Genomic DNA, 24,847 nt, shown 5'->3' with positions numbered 1-24,847 from the left:
TATAAAATATCCCTTGCTGCTAATCGAAAAGAGTAGCCCATGAAATGGCGACAGCGGTCCCCCCCCCCCACACTCTCTCTCTCTCTCTCTCTCTCTCTCTCTCTCTCTCTCTCTCTCTCTCTCTCTCTCTCTCTCTCTCTCTCTCTCTCTCTCTCTCTCTCAGTGTGGTCCTTATGTCTGACGCCATATAACCTTAAATAAAATGTGTTGAGTGCGTCGTTAAATAAAACATTTCCTTCCTTCCTAGAAGGGTGTATTACACGAAATGAATATTGCAAAATAAAAACATTTTTCGTTCCAGATTCCCCATAGTAAGATTGCATACACTGATGAATTACATTCATATTAATTCAGAGTAAACTTTAAATAGCACTTTTGAAAAAAACAAATCTGGACTCATAGATATTTTTTTTAATGTAAAAAGAAATTTCGATTTTGACCACAACTGACCTCTAAAATGACCCTTAATTTGACCGTTAAATGGAACAATGGTGTGAGTACCTACCTCCACCACACACCTTACCTAAATATATTTCAATAAAGATTAATTTTGCGCGGGTACCTACCCTCATCATAAAATTATATCAATAAGCACGGGTACCCATTTCTAACAAAGCGCTACCATTAATTATTTTTAAATATGTTTTAGACATGAGTAAGCATATGGTTTTTAGATCAGTTGATTTTTTTTTTTATCAAGTTTCCCCACAGTTTGCATGTATATTGTAACGTAATGATCCGTTATAATCACATTTATGAAAAGTGAACTTTAAATAGCATATTTGTAAAAATCCCTACCTACCCTCAAATATATGAAAAATGTAACAACGTAAGTATCCCCAAATTGAACTCAAATGACCTTAATTGACCCCAAAATGATCTTTATGTTTACACTACTACTGATATAGATTATATTAATCTACTTGCATGCAACACTCTTTGGTGACGCATACTGGTCATGGCACACATCAGAAATTATTACACATGTAACTTTGAAACGTATTTTTAAAGTCTGGCGGATACAGACGTGTAAAGACTGTTACAACCATCCGAGAAAATGTGTTACACTCCAATAAACTTTAGCATGATAAAGGTTATATTCTAAGCAAAAACATATAAGCATCAACACAGTTCAATAAAGTTAATATCAGTTGGAAGCAAAAAATATGTGAATATGTGAATGTGCCTTTAAATTGCTATTTAACATACAGTGTTTGTAACATATCAGGTGTTACAAACACCATATGTGTATCAATCTAATTAATATTAGCTCCATGTCAAATTGACCTTTCATTCGACCAATCAAAACCTTACTTGCAAAATCATGCCAGTGATTTAAAAAGAATTTGAAAACATTCGGGATTATGCCGAGGGTATACGAAATGATTCGGGTGAATTACGAAGTATGCCGGAAACTAATTTCAATATAAAGTTTTATATAAAATTCGTTTCAAGACGAACAAAAAACCGTGATAGTATAGCCATAAAATGTGTTTATACTAGTATACAATCCAGTGTTTATTACTGCACTTTTCCCCCTGTTTTTTAATGTTGAAATAGACCAACAAGTTCGGCTATTGCATAAATAGTCTCGTCCGATATTTTTTGAATTTGTATGCTCCCGTATAACACTATATTTATAGATGAAATGTCACCTGGACATGGGAGTCCAGGCAATGCTGTTAGATCTACTGGTAGACCAGTAGAGCTAATTTTAATCAGATTGTGTGTGTGTGTGTGTGTGTGTGTGTGTGTGTGTGTGTGTGTGTGTGTGTGTGTGTGTGTGTGTGTGTGTGTGTTGACAAACTAGTCATTTATCGATTACCATTATATTCAAGACACCATATCGATTCTGCGATCTGCTTCGTTTGACCTAGTTATGAAACTACTGACATTATTGTTGATAGGGGCGAGACGTAGCCCAGTGGTAAAGCGTTCGCTTGATGCGCGGTCGGTTTGGGATCGATCGCCATCAGTGGGCCCATTGGGCTATTTCTCACTCCAGCCAGTGCACCACGACTGGTACATCAAATGCCGTGGTATATGCTACCCTGTCTATGGGATTGTGCATATAAAAGATCCCTTGCTGCTAATCGAAAAAGAGTAGCCCATGAAGTGGTGACAGCGGGTTTCCTCCCTCAATATCTGTGTGATCCTTAACCATATGTCCGACATCATATAACCGTAAATAAAATGTGTTGCGTGCGTCATTAAACAAACCGTTTGACACCCAATAGCCGATGTATTTTTCGTGCTGGGGTGTAGTAAACATTCATTCATTCATTCATTCATTAATTAAAAACCCCGTTTACTTTCATTTTCTTCCTTATTGTTGATGAGTACTGCTCCAGTCCTGTATGAATTTATTGTTTAGTATGGGGGTGGGAGTGTGGGGGTGGGGGGGGGGGGGGGGGGGGGTGGGGGTGGGGGGGGTGTGGGGGGGGGGGGGGGGGGGGGACGTAAAATATCTACATCTACGTCTCTCACTAACTACTGACCAGTAACTTCCTGTCGTGATGACAACCCAGATACCCGAGGAGTGTGTCCAGGACAGTGTGCTTGAACTTTTACCGAATATAAGTTCGAAACACTTTAAAAAAAAAAATTGCTTATGTCAGAAGAACCTAGTGGCCAAAAGTTCCTTAAAAGTCAATATGGCGTCTATATCGCGTGATATCTAGGCGCGCGCGCAGCGGTTCTTCATTAATTGCAGACGCCGATTAACTTAATAATAGATATGCATGTTTAAAGTTAACACTTGTATCAAGTGCAAGCAGGCGATAGTTTAAATTAATGTGACTAAGACACGATAAATTACAACCAAAAATCAATTTCTCTGATCCGTGCGCGTATTGTTTACCTACTTGCATGTCCCTTGACGACCCAGGTAACCGACCGAAGACAGATACGCTCAGAGATAAAATATTGGTTATAAAATAACTTAAATTAAATAGGGTCTCACTTCTACTCCACCGCACGTTTATATTGAAGGAATAATTATATGCCATTTTGAAAATACGAGAATGTACAAGGTGGGAATATGGATGGGGGCAGAAAGAGAGAGAGAGAGAGAGAGAGAGAGAGAGAGAGAGAGAGAGAGAGAGAGAGAGAGAGAGAGAGAGAGAGAGAGAGAGAGAGAGAGAGAGAGAGAGAGAGAGAGAGAGACAGACAGACAGACAGACAGACAGATACATATACATATACATATACATATACATATACATATACATAACTACAGACAGACAGGCTGATCGACAAATAAATAAATAAATAAATAATACTAGTACATAAATAATACTAGTACATAAATAAATAAATAAATAATACTAGTACATAAATAAATAAATAAATAATACTAGTACATAAATAAATAAATAAATAGAGACAGACAGATAACAAATGCTGTACGAATATTTGGGAGTTTTTGTTTGTTTGTTAGAGTTTTGCTTTTAGACGGGGGGGGGTCATTCCCCCCCCCCCCCCCCCCCCCCCACAACCACCACCACCACAGAACCTGTGAACAGCTCACTACAGTTTATTTATCCTAACAATTTGCTTGCATTCGTTTATAACATAATTTCATTTTAACCACCTTAGTATATTTCGTACCTGACCTTACTATGGTCTTTGGATCAAGTCATCTTTTTCATTAACTCCACAAATACAAGTGTCAATCAATCGAGGTGTCCATGTAGATTTCTTTAATTAATCGACATAATAATAATTTTAAAAAAACAAAAAAAAACCCCATATATATATAATTAATTTTTTTTTTTTTTTTTTTTTTTGTTGTTGCTAAATGGCATTCTTACACACTCGTTGGCGAGAACATCATACGTTATTTTTTATAACACTTGGTGGTTTACACTCGTACGTGTGTTAACAGTTTCAAGACATACGACTGGCTGCTCCTAGGTGATGACCAGGTCACCAGTGCCATACATCCAATGAAAAACAACACGGTGGAAATCGATTACACTGTGAGATAAATGATATCTAACGGCCACTCGTATATTATTCTCTATTTAACATTTGGGGAAAGAGCGGAAGGACCTAGCTTAGTCCGTAAACTGTTCGCCTGACGAGTCGTACGATCGAACCCCCTAGGTGACCCTAAGGCCGTGGTATGTACTCTCCTGCCTGTGGGAAAGTGCATATAAAAGATACCTTGCAGCCAATGGAAGAAGCTAGCGGGTTTTCTCTTAGACTATACGTCAAAATTATCAAATCTTTGATAAACAACAATCGATGATTAATAACTCACAGTGCTCAGATGAACTTTAACTTTGGCGAAATATTGTGTGACTAAAATTCCTAAATGTTTTTGTTGTCCAACGTAAACCTTGCTAAGTAATAAAACTTGTATTTTAGGCTGATCGGTTAAATTTCTCCAAGTAATATAATATAAAATATTATTTTCATGACTGAATTAAATTTAATTACTAAAAATAGTTATAATGATAATAACTGCAGTAGACAGAATTGATAACAAATTTATCCTATGACGAAGTCACGTTTGGAGTAAATCGTATTAATTTATGTGTTTAAACTGACAGACCATATTTTGGTTTTTTTTAAACTAAGGCATATTTTTCACCTAGACCCTGGTTTCAAACGGTAAAAATGGATACTAACTTTGGTTAATTTACAAACCTGTAACACATTTAGATACAACAGAGTGAAACATGAGTCTGTGACATTGAAATACTCTTAGAAATAGCTAAAACGCGACTCCATAACCGTTACTTCTCAGACGCACGTGCGTTTGTTTTAAATTATGAAAAATGCATTTTCTGGTATTTGAAACACCTTCGGTTGTTCGGAAATGGATAATCTAAACAATACAATATAAGTAATGTTTGATTTTATTGATCATAAACGGCTCTAATAGTGACAAATTTGCCGTAGTGTTTAAAACTAGGGTCTGTCCCTTTAATAATACAGTTATTGTTTTATGATAAAAGTTTATTTCCATTAAATGCCACATATTTTATTATCGTAATAAAACAAAATATACATTAGTTGAAATTAATGTAACTGTTATTTTATCTTATGACAATTATAAGTTTTATCATACAGTAACATGTGGATCTTAGAGTTATCGTAATGGCAACGCCATACAGATTGCATTGCCTGTGACCTGTGACGTCATTAAAGACTTCATCTAAAATCTACAGTTTTATAAACACTTATGGAAAGTGTGACATGTTTCACGTGTGGCTGTGGTAAAACATACTGTATGCCGTCAAAAAGGAAAGGGATGTTTGTTTAACGACACCACTAGAGCACATTAATTTATTAATCATCGGCTTTTGGACGTTAAATGTTTTAGTAAATTTGTTGACACGTAACCTTACAGGAAACCCGCCACATTGTTTTCCATTAGAAGCAAGGGATCATTTATATGCACTTTTTCCACAAACAGGACAGCACATACCACGTCTTTTAAAATACAAGTCGTGAAACACTACTTACGGTAGTCTTATATACAGCTTTGGTATTTCCGACATCGGGATGCCACACACAGTTTAAAATCCACATCTATTAATATCTGAACTCAATAAAACAAAGTTGAACGAAAACAGCTGTATCTCCACATCAGTCAGTGGTTGTATCATGTAGGGCAACGAAAACCGTTGTATCTTCATTTTTTGTTCTTCACTATTTGTACTGGAATATAATGTAACGTTGAATAGTCTGACGTGGTGTCAGTCTTTGTACAAAGTATAGAAAGAGAGCAGTTGTATCTCTACATATGTCAATGCTCTGTGCTTGTTGTATGTTGTAGAAAGAAAACGGTTGCAACTCCACATAAACTCCACATGAAGAAATAGTATGTGCTAAGTTTTGGAATAAAAACGTAACTCCACATCTGTGTTTGTAAATAATATTGGAATAAAAATAGTTCCAACTCCACTTGTATCCATATTTGCGATAAGCAGCATTATGAAAATAGTTTTAACTCCATTAACTCCATTTAGTGAATAACGTAGAGACAAAAAAAAAAAATGCTTAGCTCCACATATATCAGTATCTGTACTAAGAGCTATAAAAAAAGAGTTATAATTTCACATCTATCAGTGCTTGTACTAAACAGTACGTTATACCAATATCTGTTCTACGAACTGTGACACAAATTGTAATTCCACATCTACCAGTGATTGTACTAAACAGTACAAAGAAAACAGCTGTAATTTCACATATGTTCCTTGTATATCTCTGTTTGTACTAAACAGCACTAGAGAAGCTCAATTGAACAGAAATAATTAAACTAATTTCTTCCAGATTCATTATTTAAAAATGACACAACCCAATGTTTTCTGATCGCACATAGTTGTACACCACCCGTCCATCTTTGATATATTTTATAATATACATATATCTTTTGGTAGGGAGAGGTTCGGGATCTGTTTAACTATCTCTTTAAATTGAACAGTACAATCCTTAACCTCATCGTATACCAAAAATCCATATCGACTGTTTTACCACCAGTTCTGTTATAAGGTGGCCCGTTATAGTGGGGGCGAGAATGGACCGTTATCCGGACCTTTTACAGCGAGCGATCCAATCACGACGTGTATGTCTGTCATGGTACATACTTAATCAAGATAAACCGTAGATTGTTCTTCCCAGATACACTTAGTGGCAGGCGTAATCGGAGCTGCAGGGCCGAGCACTGAAGTTTTATTATCCTGGGTCCCGCTTGTGTTTAATTTTAAATCATGTATGCTGGTAGCTAAGCTGAGGTCATAAGATATTAATGTATTAAGGTCAATACCAAAATAATATAGAATTAAGATTATGTTGTTAATGTTTTTAATGTTGTTTTGTTTTCTTTTTACAAAACAAACAACAACAACGAAATAAAAAAGTCATAAAAACAGTTGTACAAAAAACAAAACAAACTACAACACACACACACACACACACACACACACACACACACACGCACACGCACACACGTGCAAGCAAACAAACAAAAGCAACACAAAACAAACACTAATATATAATATATATTACTACTACAATATATTGCGCTATTGGTCGTTCAACATTTTCAAATACAAAACATGTGTACACCAGCATATATAAATATTAAATTTCATTAAATCTTTTTTATACTAGGAATATATAAAGAAGATATGTCTTAGAAGGGGGTGCAACAAAATGTATGCCTGATTTGGATGATTAAAGCGTCATTCAGTTCTGTCAATTTGTCATCACGAAAATAATACAAATATTCCCACATATCCATAGTTTTGGACCCACAGCGCTACCCTATTTCACCTCTACCCTTGAATCGAGTGAATAGGTGAATTCTGAAGAGTAACTCAAGGGCGTAGCGTGATCTGGAACTGGGGGGGGGGGGGGGGGGGGGGGTTCGGATATGAACCAAGTGGACCTTTTTCTATTTTGGTTTTGTACCACCAAAAACTCCATATGTATAAACCTGTATGTTTTAGTTCTGAAAGCGGACCATTTGCTTCAGCGGAGGGGGGGGGGGGGGGGGGGGGGGGGGGGGGAGGGGTGGTGGTGGTGGTGGTTGTTGTAGGCCGTTCGTCCGAACCCCCCGAACCCCACTAGCCTACGCCCCTGTAACTCTGTCGACCTAAAATGCTTTCAGCTTGGTAACGTAGACGAATTATATCTATTTTGTATATTTATTTTTTTCGATTTAGCTACACATACAATTCTGCACAAAAATCGTTGAAATATGCACAAACGTTCTACTAACAATACTGTCAATTACAAATTGATATGCAAACATTATTTAAGTTTTATAAAAGCACATTACATGTTTTGTAAGTGATTATAAAAGTTCTCTTGTTGATTTTTCTAATCTGTTTATTTAGTCCGCACATTCAATACTTTAATGTAATAAAACAAAGGAGTAAAGTTTGTTTTATTTAACGACGCCACTAGAGCACATTGATTTGTTTATCTTATCATCGGCTATTGGATGTCAAACATATGGTCATTCTGACACGGTTTTTTTTTAGAGGAAACCCGCTGTCGCCACATAGGCTACTCTTTTACGACAGGCAGCAAGGGATCTTTTATTTGCGCTTCCCACAGGCAGGATAGCACAAACCTCGGCCTTTGTTGAACCAGTTATGGATCACTGGTCGGTGAAAGTGGTTTACACCTACCCACTGAGCCTTGCGGAGCACTCACTCAGGGTTTGGAGTCGGTATCTGGATTAAAAATCACAAGCCTCGACTGGGATCCGAACCCAGTACCTACCAGCCTGTAGACCGATGGTCTAACCACGACGACACTGAGGCCGGTATTAATTTAATATGTTGTACCGAAATAATATGCTCCTTCCTCGGCAGACCCATAGGGTGTCTTTCCACACCAACCAATGTCACAATACTGGAACAAAGGCCGTAGTATATGCTGTCCTATTATTGAAAACCCTCCACATAAAATATCCCTTGTTGATAACGGTAAAATGTAGCAGGTTTCCTCTAAAGATCACGTGTCATAATTACCAAGCGTTTGACTACTAAGGCAGACAGTCAAATGTAAAAACGTTCGTAGAACTAGGTGCTAACGCCTGTGCAGGGGGAGAGCTTTTGGGGTCGATTTTATTTTTTTCTTATTATATTTTCCAGGGAAGCATAACTCGAACCCCCTATAAACTTCTCTATAGTCTAACCCCACCCCCCACCCCCACCCCCCGCCACTACTAAAATTCCTACACACGTGCCTGAGATACCAAAGCTTGGTACACCATCAAATGGTTGAGGCTTTTTAAAAGGTTTTTTTTTTTGTTTCCGTTTTGTTTTATATTGTTATTTACGTGTTTCCTTAACGGTAACCTACTCTCCTAAAACCGTGAATTTGACCAAATTGGAACAACGAGCCGTCACGAAGTATCTCACCAAAGAAGGTGAAAATGCTACGACATTCACAAGGGTATGGTTGGTGATTATTGTCTGTTCCGGAATTTGAACGCCTTGCTTCGTGGTTCCCGCTTTGAAGATGATAAAAAAAAAACATATGAACGCTGCAAAAATTGTGGTTTATGGCCAGTCAGAAGAGTTCTATTTTGCTTTAAACTGGGCCAAATTCGTTGAAGTGAAGGGTCGTTATTTTGAAAAGTAATGTTGAAAGACTTGGTGTTTCGTCGCTTTCAGCAGTTAGTTTTACTAGCTCTCGTAATAGTCGCCTACTAACTGATATTATTATGTCCTAGTGGTGTCGTTAGGAAAGCAAACTTATTTTCGTTGTTTTACATGTTTGTGCATTTATGAACGCATGTGTATTTTGTATTGTATTGTATTGTATTTGTATTTGTATTTGTATTGTATTTGTATTGTGTTGTGTTGTGTTGTATTGTATTGTATTGTATTTGTATTGTATTTGTATTACATTGCATTGCATTGCATTGTATTGTATTGTATTTATATTTGTATTTGTATTTGTATTTGTATTTGTCAATCTGATTAAAATTAACTCTACTGGTCTACCAGTAGATCTAACAGCATTGCGTGCACTCCCATGTCCAGGGTTTGACACCCAATAGCCGATGTATCTTTCGTGCTGGGGTGTCGTTAAACATTCATTCATTCATTCATTCCCATGTCCAGGTGACATTTCATCTATAAATAATAATTTAAATATCGACCAATTACACTTCGCCTTTTATAGCGTTATTCGGAAGCATACAAATTCTAAAAATACCGGGCGAGACTATTTATGCAATAGGCGAACTTATTGGTCTATTTCAACATTAAAAAACAGGGGGAAAAGTGCTGTAATAAACTCTGGATTGTATACTAGTATAAACAGATTGTATTGCCATACCATCACGTTTTTTTTTTTTTCGTCTTGAAACGAATTTATATAAAAAAATTATATTGAAATTAGTTTCCGGCATACTTCGTAATTCACCCCAATCATTTCGTATAACTCGGCATAATCCCGAATGTTTTTAAATTCTTTTCAAATCACTGGCATGATTTTGCAAGTAAGGTTTTGATTGGTCGAATGAAAGGTCAACTGCGCATGAGTTCCAACGGGGTGCTGTTAGATCCACAGGTAATAGTAATTAACCAGTGGAGCTAATTTTAATTAGATTGTGTATTTGTATTTGTATTCTATTGTATTTGTATTGTATTTGTATTCTATTGTATTTATATTGTATTGTATTATATTGTATTTGTATTGTATTGTATTGTATTTTGTATTGTATTTTGTATTTGTATTGTATTTGTATATGCTGAGATGTGGTTAACCATCCATTCATACATTGTTATTTGTATCAGGCGTCGGAGGATACCAGCATTTAGAGTGAGTGGTAATTATAATAATCCAAATATCCATTCAACCGGGAGTGGACATAGCCCATTGATAAGGCGGGACGTAGCCCAGTGGTAAAACGCTCGCCTGATGCGCGGTCGGTCTAGGATCGATCCCCGTCGGTGGGCCTATTTGGACTATTTCTCGCTCTAGCCAGTGCACCACGACTGGTATATCAAAGACCGTGGTATGTGCTATTCTCTCTGTGGGATGATGCATATAAAAGATCCCTTGCTACTAATGGAAACATGCAGCGGGTTTCCTTTCTAAGACTGTCAAAATTACCAAATGTTGGACATCCAATAGTCTGATTAATAAATCAATGTGTTTAGTGGTGTTGTTAAACAAAAAGGACTTTGACTTTAAACATCATTAAGGTAACTAATTAAACTTCATCTTAATCGATTTCCTTTTAAACGGTCAGGAATATTAGGTAACTGTATAAATATATATATATTTATTTATTTAATGGGGAAAAAATGTAGCGGGTTTCATCTCTATGTCTGTAAATAAAATGACCATATGTTTGACATCCAATAGCCGATGTTCAATAAATCAATGTGCTTTAGTGGACACAAAACATTTTTTTTTAGCCCATTGACATTTGTGCTCGTCTGATGCGAGGGTCCACTGGATTATTTCTTACTCTAACCAGTGCTTCACAACTGATGTAACTAAGACCGTGGTGGGGCATATCCTACCCGTGGGATGTTGCATATGAAACATCCTTTCCTGCCAATCGAAAAGAGTAACCCACTGAATTGCGGCAGCGGGTTTCCTCTCTAATTATTTCTATGATCGTTCACCATATGATTAACGCCATATCAACTAACCTTAATTAATTAAAGCGTGTTGAGTATATCGTTAAATAAAACAATTCTTTTCTCTTTTTTTTTGTCTTTCTTATTCAGTCAATTGTTGGTTGGTATTTAATTGATATAATATACATTTAATAGATTGTATATATATAATTTCAACTAATAGGTGCAAGTAATAATTATGCCCTACTGAACTCACACCTTGTCCTACAAACATTTTTTTTCAATTCTTTATTGGTACAAAAATAAAAATATAAAATAATACAGTCATGACAATGACAAATGGCCAGTAAAGAACATAAACAAACACATAGCAGCATGGAAAACAATTAAACAATTATAGAATTTCTATACTTAAAAGCATTTACCAGATACTGTCCTAGATTGTGTTTACATTTGAACAACTAAGTAATTGAATAAACTTAAACATTGAAGGTCTAGTCCAATAATAGCGTTTTATGTATCTTTTTCAGGGGGAGAGCTTTTGGGGTCGAAACCTCTCACTGCTTAAGCAAATTTAATTTTGTCTTATTATATTTTCCAGGGAAGCATAACTCGAACCCCCTGTAAACTTCGGTCTCTATAGTCTAACCCCCCCCCCCCCCCCCACTACTAAAATTCCTACACACGCGCCTGAGATACCAAAGCTTGGTACACCATCAAATGGTTGAGGCTTTTTGAAAGCTTGGGTTTTTTTTGTTTCCGTTTTGTTTTATATTGTTATTTACTTGTTTGCTTAACGATAACCTACTCTCCTAAAACCGTGAATTTGACCAAATTGGAACAACGAGCCGTCACCAAGTATCTCACCAAAGAAGGTGAAAAAGCTACGACATTCACAAGGGTATGGTTGGTGATTATTGTCTGTTCCGGAATTTGAACGCCTTGCTTCGTGGTTCCCGCTTTGAAGATAATAAAAAATAAACCATATGAACGCTGCAAAAATTGTGGTTTATGGCCAGTCAGAAGAGTTCTATTTTGCTTAAACTGGGCCAAATTCGTTGAAGTTAAGGATCGTTATTTTGAAAAGTAATGTTGAAATATTTAGTCTTTCGTCGCTTTCAGCAGTTAGTTTTACTAGCTCTCGTAATAGTCGCCTACTAACTGATATTATTATGTCCTAGTGGTGTCGTTGAGAAAGCAAACTTTTATGTTCGTTGTTTTACATGTTTGTGCATTTATGAACGCATGTGTATTTTGTATTGTATTGTATTGTATTTGTATTTGTATTTGTATTTATATTTGTATTGTATTTGTATTTGTATTTGTATTTGTATTTGTCAATCTGATTAAAATTAGCTCTACTGGTCTACCAGTAGATCTAACAACATTGCGTGGACTCCCATGTCCAGGCGACATTTCATCTATAAATAACCATTTAAATATCGACCAATTACACTTCGCCTTTTATAGCGTTATTCGGAAGCATACAAATTCTAAAAATACTATTTATGCAATAGGCGAACTTATTGGTCTATTTCAACATTAAAAAAACAGGGGAAAAGTGCTGTAATAAACTCTGCATTGTATACTAGTATAAACAGATTTTATGGCCATACCATCACGGATTGGGTTTTTTCGTCTTGAAACGAATTTTATATAAAATTTTATATTGAAATTAGTTTCCGGCATATTTCGTAATTCACCCGAATCATTTCGTATAACCTCGGCATAATCCGGAATGTTTTTAAATTCTTTTCAAATCACTGGCATGATTTTGCAAGTAAGGTTTTGATTGGTCGAATGAAAGGTCAACTGGACATGAGCTCCAACAGGGTGCTATTAGATCCACAGGTAATAGTAATTAACCAGTGGAACTAATTTTAATTAGATTGTGTATTTATATTTGTATTGTATTGTATTGTATTTGTATTGTATTGTATTGTATTGTATTGTATTGTATTGTATTGTATTGTATTGTATTGTATTTATATTGTATTTGTATTGTATTTGTATATGCTGAGATGTGGTTAACCATCAATTCATACATTGTTATTTGTATCAGGAGTCGGAGGATACCAGCATTTAGAGTGAGTGGTAATTATAATAATCCAAATATCCATTCAACCGGGAGTGGACATAGCCCATTGATAAGGCGGGACGTAGCCCAGTGGTAAAACACTCGCCTGATGCGCGGTCGGTCTAGGATCGATCCCCGTCGGTGGGCCTATTTGGACTATTTCTCGCTCTAGCCAGTGCACCACGACTGGTATATCAAAGACCGTGGTATGTGCTATTCTCTCTGTGGGATGGTGCATATAAAAGATCCCTTACTACTAATGGAAACATGCAGCGGGTTTCCTTTCTAAGACTGTCAAAATTACCGAATGTTGGACATCCAATAGTCTGATTAATAAATCAATGTGTTTAGTGGTGTTGTTAAACAAAAAGGACTTTGACTTTAAACATCATTAAGGTAACTAATTAAACTTCATCTTAATCGATTTCCTTTTAAACGGTCAGGAATATTAGGTAACTGTATAAATATATATATTTATTTATTTAATGGGGAAAAAATGTAGCGGGTTTCATCTCTATGTCTGTAAATAAAATGACCATATGTTTGACATCCAATAGCCGATGATCAATAAATCAATGTGCTTTAGTGGAAACAAAACAGTTTTTTTTAGCCCATTGACATTTGTGCTCGTCTGATGCGAGGGTCCACTGGATTATTTCTTACTCTAACCAGTGCTCCACAACTGATGTAACTAAGGCCGTGGTGGGGCATATCCTACCCGTGGGATGTTGCATATGAAACATCCTTTCCTGCCAATCGAAAAGAGTAACCCACTGAATTGCGGCAGCGGGTTTCCTTTCTAATTATTTCTATGATCGTTCACCATATGATCAACGCCATATCAACTAACCTTAATTAATTAAAGCGTGTTGAGTATATCGTTAAATAAAACAATTCTTTATTATTTTGTTTTGTCTTTCTTATTCAGTCAATTGTTGGTTGGTATTTAATTGATATAATATATATTTAATAGATTGTATATATAATTTCAACTAATAGGTGCAAGTAATAATTATGCCCTACTGAACTCACACCTTGTCCCACAAACTTTTTTTTCAATTCTTTATTGGTACAAACATAAACATATAAAATAATACAGTCATGACAATGACAAATGGCCAGTGGAGAACATAAACAAACACATAGCAGCATGGAAAACAATTAAACAATTATAGAATTTCTATACTTAAAAGCATTTACCAGATACTTTCCTAGATTGTGTTTACATTTGAACAACTAAGTAATTGAATAAACTTAAACATTGAAGGTCTAGTCCAATAATAGCGTTTTATGTATCTTTTTCTTATATCTTTAAATACAGAACAACATAGTACAAAATGATATTCATCGTCTACATCACCACTATTACATAGTATACAGATTCTGTCAGACCTATTCATTTTTTTTTATATCTACCAGTTTCAATTGCTAAGTTATGTGCAGACAGTCTTAGTTTAGTAATACATACTACATGTATTCAACTGGTGGAAATGATTCTGTTTTGCTTGATCAAATATCCTTTGCCAAATCGTACTTATTATTTTTTGCAAGACATTCCTGATTTTTCCATATATATCCAAGTCCTAATTCATGTAATAGTTTTCTAATATATGTGACCCAATTTTTTTTTTCTTCAAACAAGTAGCTTTCAACTCAACATACATTGTATGCAAAATACAATTTTTTGAAGAAATCAGTTTTAACCAATATTTTACCATACGATAATTACGTTCATACAACAATGGATATCTCCCCAATTCAAAATATATCATAATATTTGTTGTAGGTTCTGTAACTTTAAGCACATTTTTAAGGAAGTCTAAATGTATTTTTTCAATAGCCTCTGCATTCTGTAATCCCCATATTTCACAGCCATAAAATAATATACTAGATACATATGTATCAAACAATGATACTACTGTGTTGTAATTCAAGAACAATGGTTTAATGTTTTTCTTCATAGAAAAGGAGGCTTTTCTACCTTGATCACATATACATTTAATAGCAGGTGTGAATTTATTGTTATAATTCAGTAAGATACCAATATAGATAAACTGGTCTACAACATCAACCAATACACCATTGTATAACCATTTTTCCTCATCCTTCACTTTACCACCATTCCTAAATACCATAATTTTTTTCTTTAATATATTCACTGTTAGTCCCCATTTTTCATTATAACTATATAGTACACCTAACATCTGTTGCAATCCTATACTATTTGAAAAAATAACCATACCGTCTGCATACAACAACACAAAAAGGACTCAGATCTTTACATAGCATGTCTGTACATCCATTTATAATAAATTCATTCTCTATGTCATTTAAAAATGATGCAAATAGTATTGGGGACAATACTTCACCTTGCATTAGACCCAGGTCACATTTAAAAAAAACTCTGATTGAAAGTCATTTACACTAACACAAGATTTAACACAAAGGTACATGGATTTTATAACTTTCAACATACTTTAACCACCATGTCAAAATTATTATAATCGTAGGTTATGTAATGTTGGCTACGTGTCTGGATCGTGTTAGAACTGTGTACATGAGTTCAATTCAGTCAGACGATTACCATGTGAATGAATCAAATATGAATGAATCAAATTATCGATGATTAACAATGACGTACACATACATTTCTTTTCTTCCCAACACCTGGTAAAACGTAACAGTTAGCCAAACCGTATACGTGTATAGCTTATTTATCGTTTTGATCGGAAATACAATTACGAGTGGGCACTATAAACTGTGTATTTGCTTTCACACACAAAGAGCCGGGGAAAACAGGTCAACGTCTTTTATCGGCAGTTACCAAAGTGGGGTAGATTTGTGTGGGTTGAAAAGCATTCAGATATTAAGCGGTTTCCAACCACTGTAAATGGTGGAGGGAGGCGTTGGCATTTTTACTGTGCTTAGCATATTTTTAACTAGCAAACATGATATTGAGAGAGAGAGAGAGAGAGAGAGAGAGAGAGAGAGAGAGAGAGAGAGAGAGAGAGAGAGAGAGAGAGAGAGAGAGAGAGAGAGAGAGAGAGAGAGAGAGAGAGAGAGAGAGAGAGAGAGAGAGAGAGAGACAGAGAGAGAGAGAGAGAGAGAGAGAGGAGAGAGAGAGAGAGACAGACAGACAGACAGAGACAGAAAGAGAGAGATGGAGAGAGAAAGAGAGATATTGAGAGAGACGGAGAAAGAGAGAGAGAGAGAGAGAGAGAGAGAGAGAGAGAGAGAGAGAGAGAGAGAAGAGAGAATACAGAGAGAGAATACAGAGAGACACACAGAGAGAGACACACAGAGAGTGAGACACAGAGACACAAAGAGAGAGAGAGAGAGAGAGAGAGAGAGAGAGAGAGAGACACACACACAGAGAGAGAGAGAGAGAGAGAGAGAGAGAGAAGAGGGACGGAGGGAGGGAGGGAGAGAGAGAGGGAGAGAATATATAGAGATAGAGAGAATACAGAGAGATAGGGGGAGGGAGACAGAAACGCAGGGAGAGAGGGGGATGGAGGGAGAGAGAGAGAGAGAGAGAGAGAGAGAGAGAGAGAGAGAGAGAGAGAGAGAGACAGACAGACAGACAGACAGACAGACAGACAGAGACAGACAGAGACAGAAATACTTGTACAGATAGAAATATAGACATACAGACAGACATACAGTCAAACAGACAGAGAGACAGACACAGACACATAGATAGACAGACAAATACCTCCCAGTATATTAAAAACATGTACTGGGATGTAATTAAACAAAATGTACTTTCTCTTTCATTTCATCGATTATTATGATCACGTAATACAAACACTGTAACAGGTCAGAGCGTGCCTGTATTACGAACCACCGCCCAAACCCACCTTTATACAGATATATATAGACCCTTATGATCGATGTTGGAGTCTGTTTGTATATACATATATGTTCGTGCTAATATCTAATTAAGTTAAAACTTGCTCTGGGTGGGAACCGGTACCAGGATGCGAACCCTGTACCTACCAGCCTTAAGGCTGATGGCTTAAGCACCACACTGATATTGGAGGTTTGTGTTTTTGGATTTGTACACGCAACACGCGTTGACGCCAACACGCAGACTCCTCATCGCGCTGACGCAGGTGAGCGAACTCAGTTGGTGATCGATTCTTCTTCAAAGGAATTATTCAAGCCGTGGGTCTCGCCCGCTGGCTAGCAACACGCGAAACGCTGCACTATACTACGCCAAATTAGTTAACGGTACACAAGATATCTGATATTATGCATCTCTGACAATGCGTCTGTCTCGATTTTTATCTGTTTGTCTGTCTGTCTGTCTTTGGTTGTTTTTGCTTTTGTATTTCTTCGTTTCTTTTTTTTCTTTCTTTCTTTCTCTCTTTCTTTCTTTCTTTCTTTCTTTCTTTCTTTCTTTCTGTTTGTATCTCTTGTTTTCGCTTTGTTTCTGTGTACACGCACGTACGCACACGCACACATATATAGAACGATAAACACAAATACAATACAACAGTGACGTACACACAGCAGAGAGAGAGAGAGAGAGAGAGAGAGAGAGAGAGAGAGAGAGAGAGAGAGAGAGAGAGAGAGAGAGAGAGAGAGAGAGACAGACAGACAAAAACAGACAGACAGACATATACATAACTACAGACAGGCTGACCAACTGAGTGAGAAGAGACATAGAGATCGGGAGGGAGAGAGGGAGACAGAAATGTAGGGAGAGAGAGGGGAAGAGATAGAGGCTTAGAGAGAGGAGGAGGAAGATTTAGAGAGAGCCCAGAAAGGATTTAATTATCCCCTGTGTCAGTGCGTTAATATCTATGTATGTAACAGTCAACCTCGACATACATACAATATATAGATATTCATACATCAATACATACATACATACATACGTACGTACGTACGGACGGACGAACGAACACAAAGACGTGCGGGTGTGCGAACAGACAGATGTATGTAGACAGAGAGAACCTAATACTTCATCACAGTGACACCATGGCATAGCACTGGCACTGTATAATAACAATCGACATATTGTAAATTGTATATTACATAATTGTACACGGAATGAATGAATGAATGAATGTTTAACGACACATCAGGACAAAAATGGACATAGGCTAGTGTGTGTCACAAATCGTAAGTATATATGCAAATAGTATATATGTAAGTATGTATGTATGTCTGCGTGTGCGTGTGTGTGTGTGTGTGTGTGTGTGTGTGTGTGTGTGTGTGTGTGTGTGTGTGTTTGTGTGTGTATATACAAGGATGCTAGGATGCAGGTACATTTATGAATCGTAATATTACGGGAAGTTACAGCATCAAAATAAAATTTTAAAAAGTTTACTTACTTCTTATTTTTTTCCCACGGAATGAGATACTAGATCATAAACAAAGTAGTCTATGTGTGATTTATATCCCACAATAAAATCAGTACTCACTACCCGTGTAGAAGAAACGTACAAAAGTCTTTATCCTATCTTGTTTCTGTGGTTGATCGAATAGCATTGTCCAATGTTCCGTGTCAAGTGTATGCGAGTTAGTTTGATTCAAAGAAACACTCGTAACCGTGAACCGGCGTGCGTTCAATACAGACAATGGATCGCAAGCACTCGGTAACGATTTCCGCCGTATCGTACTCATGCGTTCAATATATACAATCTGATGCGAACACTCGATAACGATTTGACTGTTTTCCCGCCGTATTGGAAGTATGCGTTCAATATATACTATCTGTCGCAAACCCTCGTATATAGTCTGACGTTCAAACCATCGGTAACGATATTTGACTGTTTTCCCCCCGTATCGCAAGCATGCGTTCAGTATATAGTATCTGTCGCAAACCCTGGGTAACGATTTGACTGGTTGCCGCCGTTTCGCATGCATTTAATCATTAAGCGAAATCATCAGATGGGTTCGTAACGTCACGAAGTCCTCCAAACAGTTGAACGCAATGCTATTACCCCGCACGTCGAGTGTCTGTAATGAGTGAATCGATTCTCGTGCTGTGTAAATAGGTTTTGTAATAGTCTCGATTAGACCAGACTCTTGCTGAAACACAGTATCCAAAGAAACCCCGTGGTAGCCAATCTTGATCAGCTGTTGTTCCAAGTGAAGGGTTGTGGGTAGGGCCGATCTGTGTGGGCGAGGCTGTGTTCATTTATCTATATTCAGTCATATTAAAGGCATACTGTCACGGATTTAAGGACCTTATTTCTTTAAAAATGGATAATAAATAAAAATTACATTAATTGTTGGAAACCAAATCTAGCTATCGCATCACGTTAACTGAACCATGGTGGAGTGAAATCCATGTCAACCCTCTCGAGAATTTTAGTTTTTGAATTATGGACCATTGCCATAATTCAATTGTTTTTACAAAATATCATTAATAAATGGAGTATGGTGGTTATGAAGATGGATGAATAAAGTACATTTAGGGACAAATCAAATAATTTTTGTTCAGGTAATACTTTGCTAGACCATTAAATAGGTCAGTGGTCTGTGACAATATGCCTTAAATGTAACTACGTATTTTCATGCTTATATCCAATTCCAAGGTTAAATCACGCTGTCTTGTGCAAACCTCACTTGGCTAGAGAGAAGTCTAAAACGTACCTATTGAGTCGTTTAAACTCATTCTGGGTGGAAGCCGGTTACGGGGTGCGAACCCAGTACCTACCAGCCTCAGTATGTCCGATGGCTGTAACCACTACACTGGTTACTTGATAAACTATGGTCCTAAATAAAGGGTTGTGGGTATGGGCGATATGTAGGGGCAAGGCTTTGCTGATTTATCTATTTGCCCGTTAGGCCTACATATAATTATAGTCCATTAGCCAGAGTGACAACCAGTATCATCTGAGCCAGAGAACACCATGCATTATTTTTGATAACACATATTTGTTAACACACGTACGTGTGATAACAATTTCAAGACATACGACTGGCTGCTCCTTGGTGATGACCAGGTCACCAGTGTCATGCAGCCAATGAAAAACAACACGGTGGAAATAGATTACATTGTGACGTATAGTTAACCTGACAATCATTATATCTGTGACACGTAAGTTAGCTACAAGTGCAACGGTTGTTAATAACATTTAGTCGAACTTTTGCTTAAAACCTGGTTTTTGAGGATATGTAAGAAATAGAATAATACACATTCGTGTCCGTTAAATACCATTTATGTCACAACTCGCTTTCGCTCGTTAGATGGTCTCAGTTTACAGTTATCTTCCCATTTGTCCCATTTGTCCGCGCAAGTAGTCTGCTGTTTGACTGTGATTATTTCATGGCAGACAGCTATGAAGTGGCAGCTATTTGACTGAGAGCATGTAGTTTGTAAACAGGTGCAACTTGTTGACATTGAAGACTTGTTTGTGGTAATTCCGGCCCATGCAAAAGTAGTGCTTTTTGTGTAAAATGGGTGTACTCCGGCCTGGTTTAGAGGGTGTGTTTGTTTAAACCAATATGCTGGCAGAAAGATCTGGACAACAGGGGTTGTCCTTTTCAGGGTATGTGTCCCCCAGACAGGCAAAGGTACATACAAAAATCCACGCGCCTGCTGATATTAATAAAAAATATTACAGCTAATAAGGCTATATAGAAGCATATAGCGAAATTAATTGTGGTCTGTGGCCAGATACAATTTTAAAACAACTCGTTGTGAGATAAATGGTATCTAACGGCCACTCATGTATTATTCTCAACATAAAAAATACAATTTAATGTCGATTTTACAGTAGCCAGTCAGCTGACGCAGGAACCAGTCTATCTATTTAGCAATCTTGGGAGTATTAGGGAGATTTTCTGTAAAGGGAATGAATGAACGAATGAATGAATGAATGAATGGATGAATGAATGAATGAATGAACGAATGATGAATGAATGAATGAATGAATGAATGAATGAATGAATGAATGAATGAATGAATGAATGAAAGAATGTATATATGTATGTTTAACGACACCCCAGCACAAAAATATAGATCTGCTATTAGGTGTCAGACATAGGCAAGTACATCAATATACATATACAGTGAAACTCCTTTAAACTGGACACCATCGGGTCCAAGCAAAAAGTCCGGTTGTAAGAGGTATCCGGTTTAGAGAGGTTATTTTCCGTAAAGATATTTAAAAAGGGACCGTGAAAAACGTCCAGTTTTTAGGGATTTCCGGTTTACAGAGGGTCCGGTTTTGAGAGGTTTGACTGTAATTATTTCCGTTAAAAATAAAATTTGTATAATTAAGTAAAACACAGTGTAAAGAGCTGTGAGACACGTACAATAGAATACAATACATAAATTAAGGTAAGTGTATTTTAATACTGAAAAGAAATTTTTATAAAATGTGTCAAAAACTTCCGAATTCATATTATTCCAAAACATTTTTGTTGGCAAATGGTATTATATTGATGCACATCAGTTTCCGATGATTAGACTCCACCAAAATGGGAAAAGAAAGAAAGAAATGTTTTATTTAACGACGCACTCAACACATTTTATTAACGGTTATATGACGCCAGACCTATGGTTAAGGACCACACAGATTTTGAAAGGAAACCCGCTGTCGCCACTACATGGGCTACTCTTTTCCGATTAGCAGCAAGGGATCTTTTATTTGCGCTTCCCACAGGCAGGATAGCACAAACCATGACCTTTGTTGAACCAGTTATGGATCACTGGTCGATGCAAGTGGTGTACACCTACCCATTGAGCCTTGCGGAGCACTCACTCAGGGTTTGGAGTCGGTATTTGGATTAAAAATCCCATGCCTCGACTGGGATCCGAACCCAGTACCTACCAGCCTGTAGACCGATGGTCTAACCACGACGCCACCGAGGCCGGTCCACCAAAATGGGGTGCACAGTCATTGTACTCTGACAAGTTTCACACTGAGGCTGGTAGGTACAGGGTTCGCAGCCCGGTACCGGCTCCCACCCAGAGCAAGTTCTTAAGGGCTCAGTGGGTAGGTGTAAGGCCACTACACCCTCTTCGTTCTCACTACACACTAACAACTAACCCACTGTCCTGGACAGACAGCCCAGATAGCTGAGGTGTGTGCCCAGGACAGCGTGCATGAACCTTAATTGGATATAAGCACGAAAATATGTTGAAATGAAATGAGGAGGAGAATCCTTCTATAAAATGAATGAAGTGTGTGTTGTCTAACGACACCACTAGAGCACATTGATTTTTAAAATGAATGAATGCGTCAAACGTGTGTAGCCGAATCGAGCATGGCTCAAGACTACTTCATCCTTTCTGCACCGCTCATTTTTGACGTTTGACTCTGGTTATGTCCACGGATAGTCTAGGAGTAATCGAGACTGTCTATACTAATCCTTTACCTACTGCCCCTCGCGTCTTCAAAAGTCATTTACACAGAGACATAAATCGTATCGTATGACTGGTTTAAATCTCATGTTAGTCAGGCCAAAAATCAGTTAATCTTTGGGAACAATCTCAACATTAATTCAACAATGGTAGGCTATCAAAGAGGTAATGCAGGCACGTGCCTAATGTGGTATTTTGTGATAATTTAATTTTAAAGTTTACAGCTCTGTAGTAATGCAGACTTCGTGGACTATTTATACCTAAGCAAGCATGATTTACTAACAGTCAGTAATGGCCCGCCATAATAATATGATTTTATTTTATGGAAGGAAGGAAGGAAATGTTTTATTTAACAACGCACTCAACATATTTTATTTACGGTTATATGGCGTTGAATATACACAGATATTGAGAGAGGAAAACCCGCTGTCGCCACTGCATGGGCTACTCTTTTTGATTAGCAGCCAGGGATCTTTTATATGCACCATCCCACAGACAGGATAGCACATACCACGGCGTTTGACATAACAGTCGTGGTGCACTGATTGGATTATTTTATGGTGTCATTTGACATTCTGACTTTGACAGACACGACGTTTATAGCCCTGACTGTTTGGACATCACAACTTATTCCATTCCACTCTATGTTTTAGATGATATGACGTCTGGTTCACAATAACTCCAGTTTATTCTTGTTTCATTATTTGCTTCCTTTTGTTTATTATAATTATAATTAACTCCACGGAAACGATTACATGTTGAAAGTTCGTTCGAGTGACGTATTTTAAACATAACGTCACTGATTTATACATAGCTAGCATGGGTTGCTTTTTTTTTTTTTTTTTTTTTAATAACGCACTCAACATATTTTATTTACGGTTATATGGCGTCAGACAAATGGTTAAGGACCACACAAATATTGAAGGAGGAAACCCGCTGTCGCCACTTCATGGCCTACTCTTTTCATTTGGCAGCAAGGGATCTTTTATATGCACCATCCCATAGACAGGATAGCACATACCACGGCCTTTGATGTACCAGTCGTGGTGCACTGGCTGCAGCGAGAAATAGCCCAAATGGGCCCACTGACTGGGTTCGATCCCAAACCGACCGCGCATCAAGCAAGCGCTTTACCACTGGGCTACGTCTCACCCGCGTACAGGATAAAGCCGACATCTTAAGACAGTTACCAGTTATTTTATTTATCTATTTATCTATTTATTTATTTATTTATTTATTATTATTATTTTTTTATTATTGATTTATTGATTTATTTATTTATTCATTCTATTTTATTTTATTTTATTTTATGTATTCTCTCTCTCTCTCTCTCTCTCTCTCTCTCTCTCTCTCTGTCTCTTTGTCTCTTTGTCTCTGTCTCTCTCTCTCTGTCTCTCTCTCTCTCTCTTTCTCTCTCTCTGTGTATGTGTGTGTGTGTGTGCGTATGTGTGTGTGTGTGTGTGTGTGTGTGTGTGTGGTGTGTGTGTGTGTGTGTGTGTGTGTGTGTTTGTCAGGGACGAATCTAGTATTTATTTTAATACGGCGCCTGTAACATTAAAGGGGGACATTCCCGAGTTTGCTGCAATTTTAAAGATGTTATCGACCAACAGAGACTTTTTATCGATTGTCATTACATATCAAATATATTTTTCTGATCGTTCTAATATTTGTACTAGGTTACATTTCATTTTATATCCTAAAATATAATTTTTTCGTACGTACGAAATTATTTGAAGACATATTCCAGTCTGGACTTCTTACAAATATTAAGACGACCAGAAACACATTGAATATTCAGATACTGATATTCTAAACAAGAAAATATATTTAATATGTAAGTCGAATCGTAAAAATATTTTTTTTAGTCGGAAACATCTCACAATGCAGTAAACTCAGGAATGTCCCTGTAATGTAGTTCGGTAGTAATGTAAAACAAGACGCCTCGCTAGGATGGTAATGGTAATCACTTGTCCAAACACACATAGAGGGCCGCGCTTCTTGCCACCACACCTAGCCACCTCACTTAGCCTAAATCCACACCTTTTCATATTATTTATTATGCGATGTTAAGGCTAGATCGATGGTGTTGTTGACGTAGGAAAGGCTCAGATCTAAGACTTAAATTAAATTAAATTAAACCCATAATCTGCTAGTGCAACTTAGTATCGTTATCAGCCTCGTTATACTAATAGCTGCAGAATGCTCTCACTTGCTGATCAAAAGCACTGCACTGCAATGCAACTCAACAAAACGCTAAGAAACCGTTCATGTTGACTAGAAACACGGAACCACTTCTCTGCACTTCTCTGCCCTCTCCTCTCGCCTCTCCGAAATATCTTATCCTGTTGTGGAACGGAACATTGCTTCAGTTTGTGC

At 37.2% G+C, this 24,847-nt stretch overlaps 1 protein-coding gene across 2 annotated transcripts in view; it reads right to left on the bottom strand.

Moving 5' to 3' along the window:
* LOC121382115 overlaps positions 1 to 18,565 on the bottom strand; it is a 30,524-nt gene extending 11,959 nt beyond the window's left edge. The window contains exon 1 of one of the 2 annotated variants that reach the window (XM_041511629.1): positions 18,486 to 18,565. Coding sequence is in view for 1 of the 2 variants with exons in the window: in XM_041511622.1 (XP_041367556.1) it covers positions 5,476 to 5,510 (35 nt within the window). In the remaining variant the exon portion in view is untranslated. Of the gene's footprint in view, positions 1 to 5,475; positions 5,609 to 18,485 lie in introns of those variants that run through there. The other variant, XM_041511622.1, reaches the window with a different exon arrangement.
* Positions 18,566 to 24,847: the final 6,282 nt, after the last annotated feature.

This window comes from Gigantopelta aegis, chromosome 2 (genome assembly GCF_016097555.1).
Source record: "Gigantopelta aegis isolate Gae_Host chromosome 2, Gae_host_genome, whole genome shotgun sequence".
Taxonomy (NCBI): domain Eukaryota; kingdom Metazoa; phylum Mollusca; class Gastropoda; order Neomphalida; family Peltospiridae; genus Gigantopelta; species Gigantopelta aegis.
The sequence above is the reverse complement of the archived record's forward strand: the minus strand, read 5'-3'. Positions and strand labels throughout refer to the sequence as shown.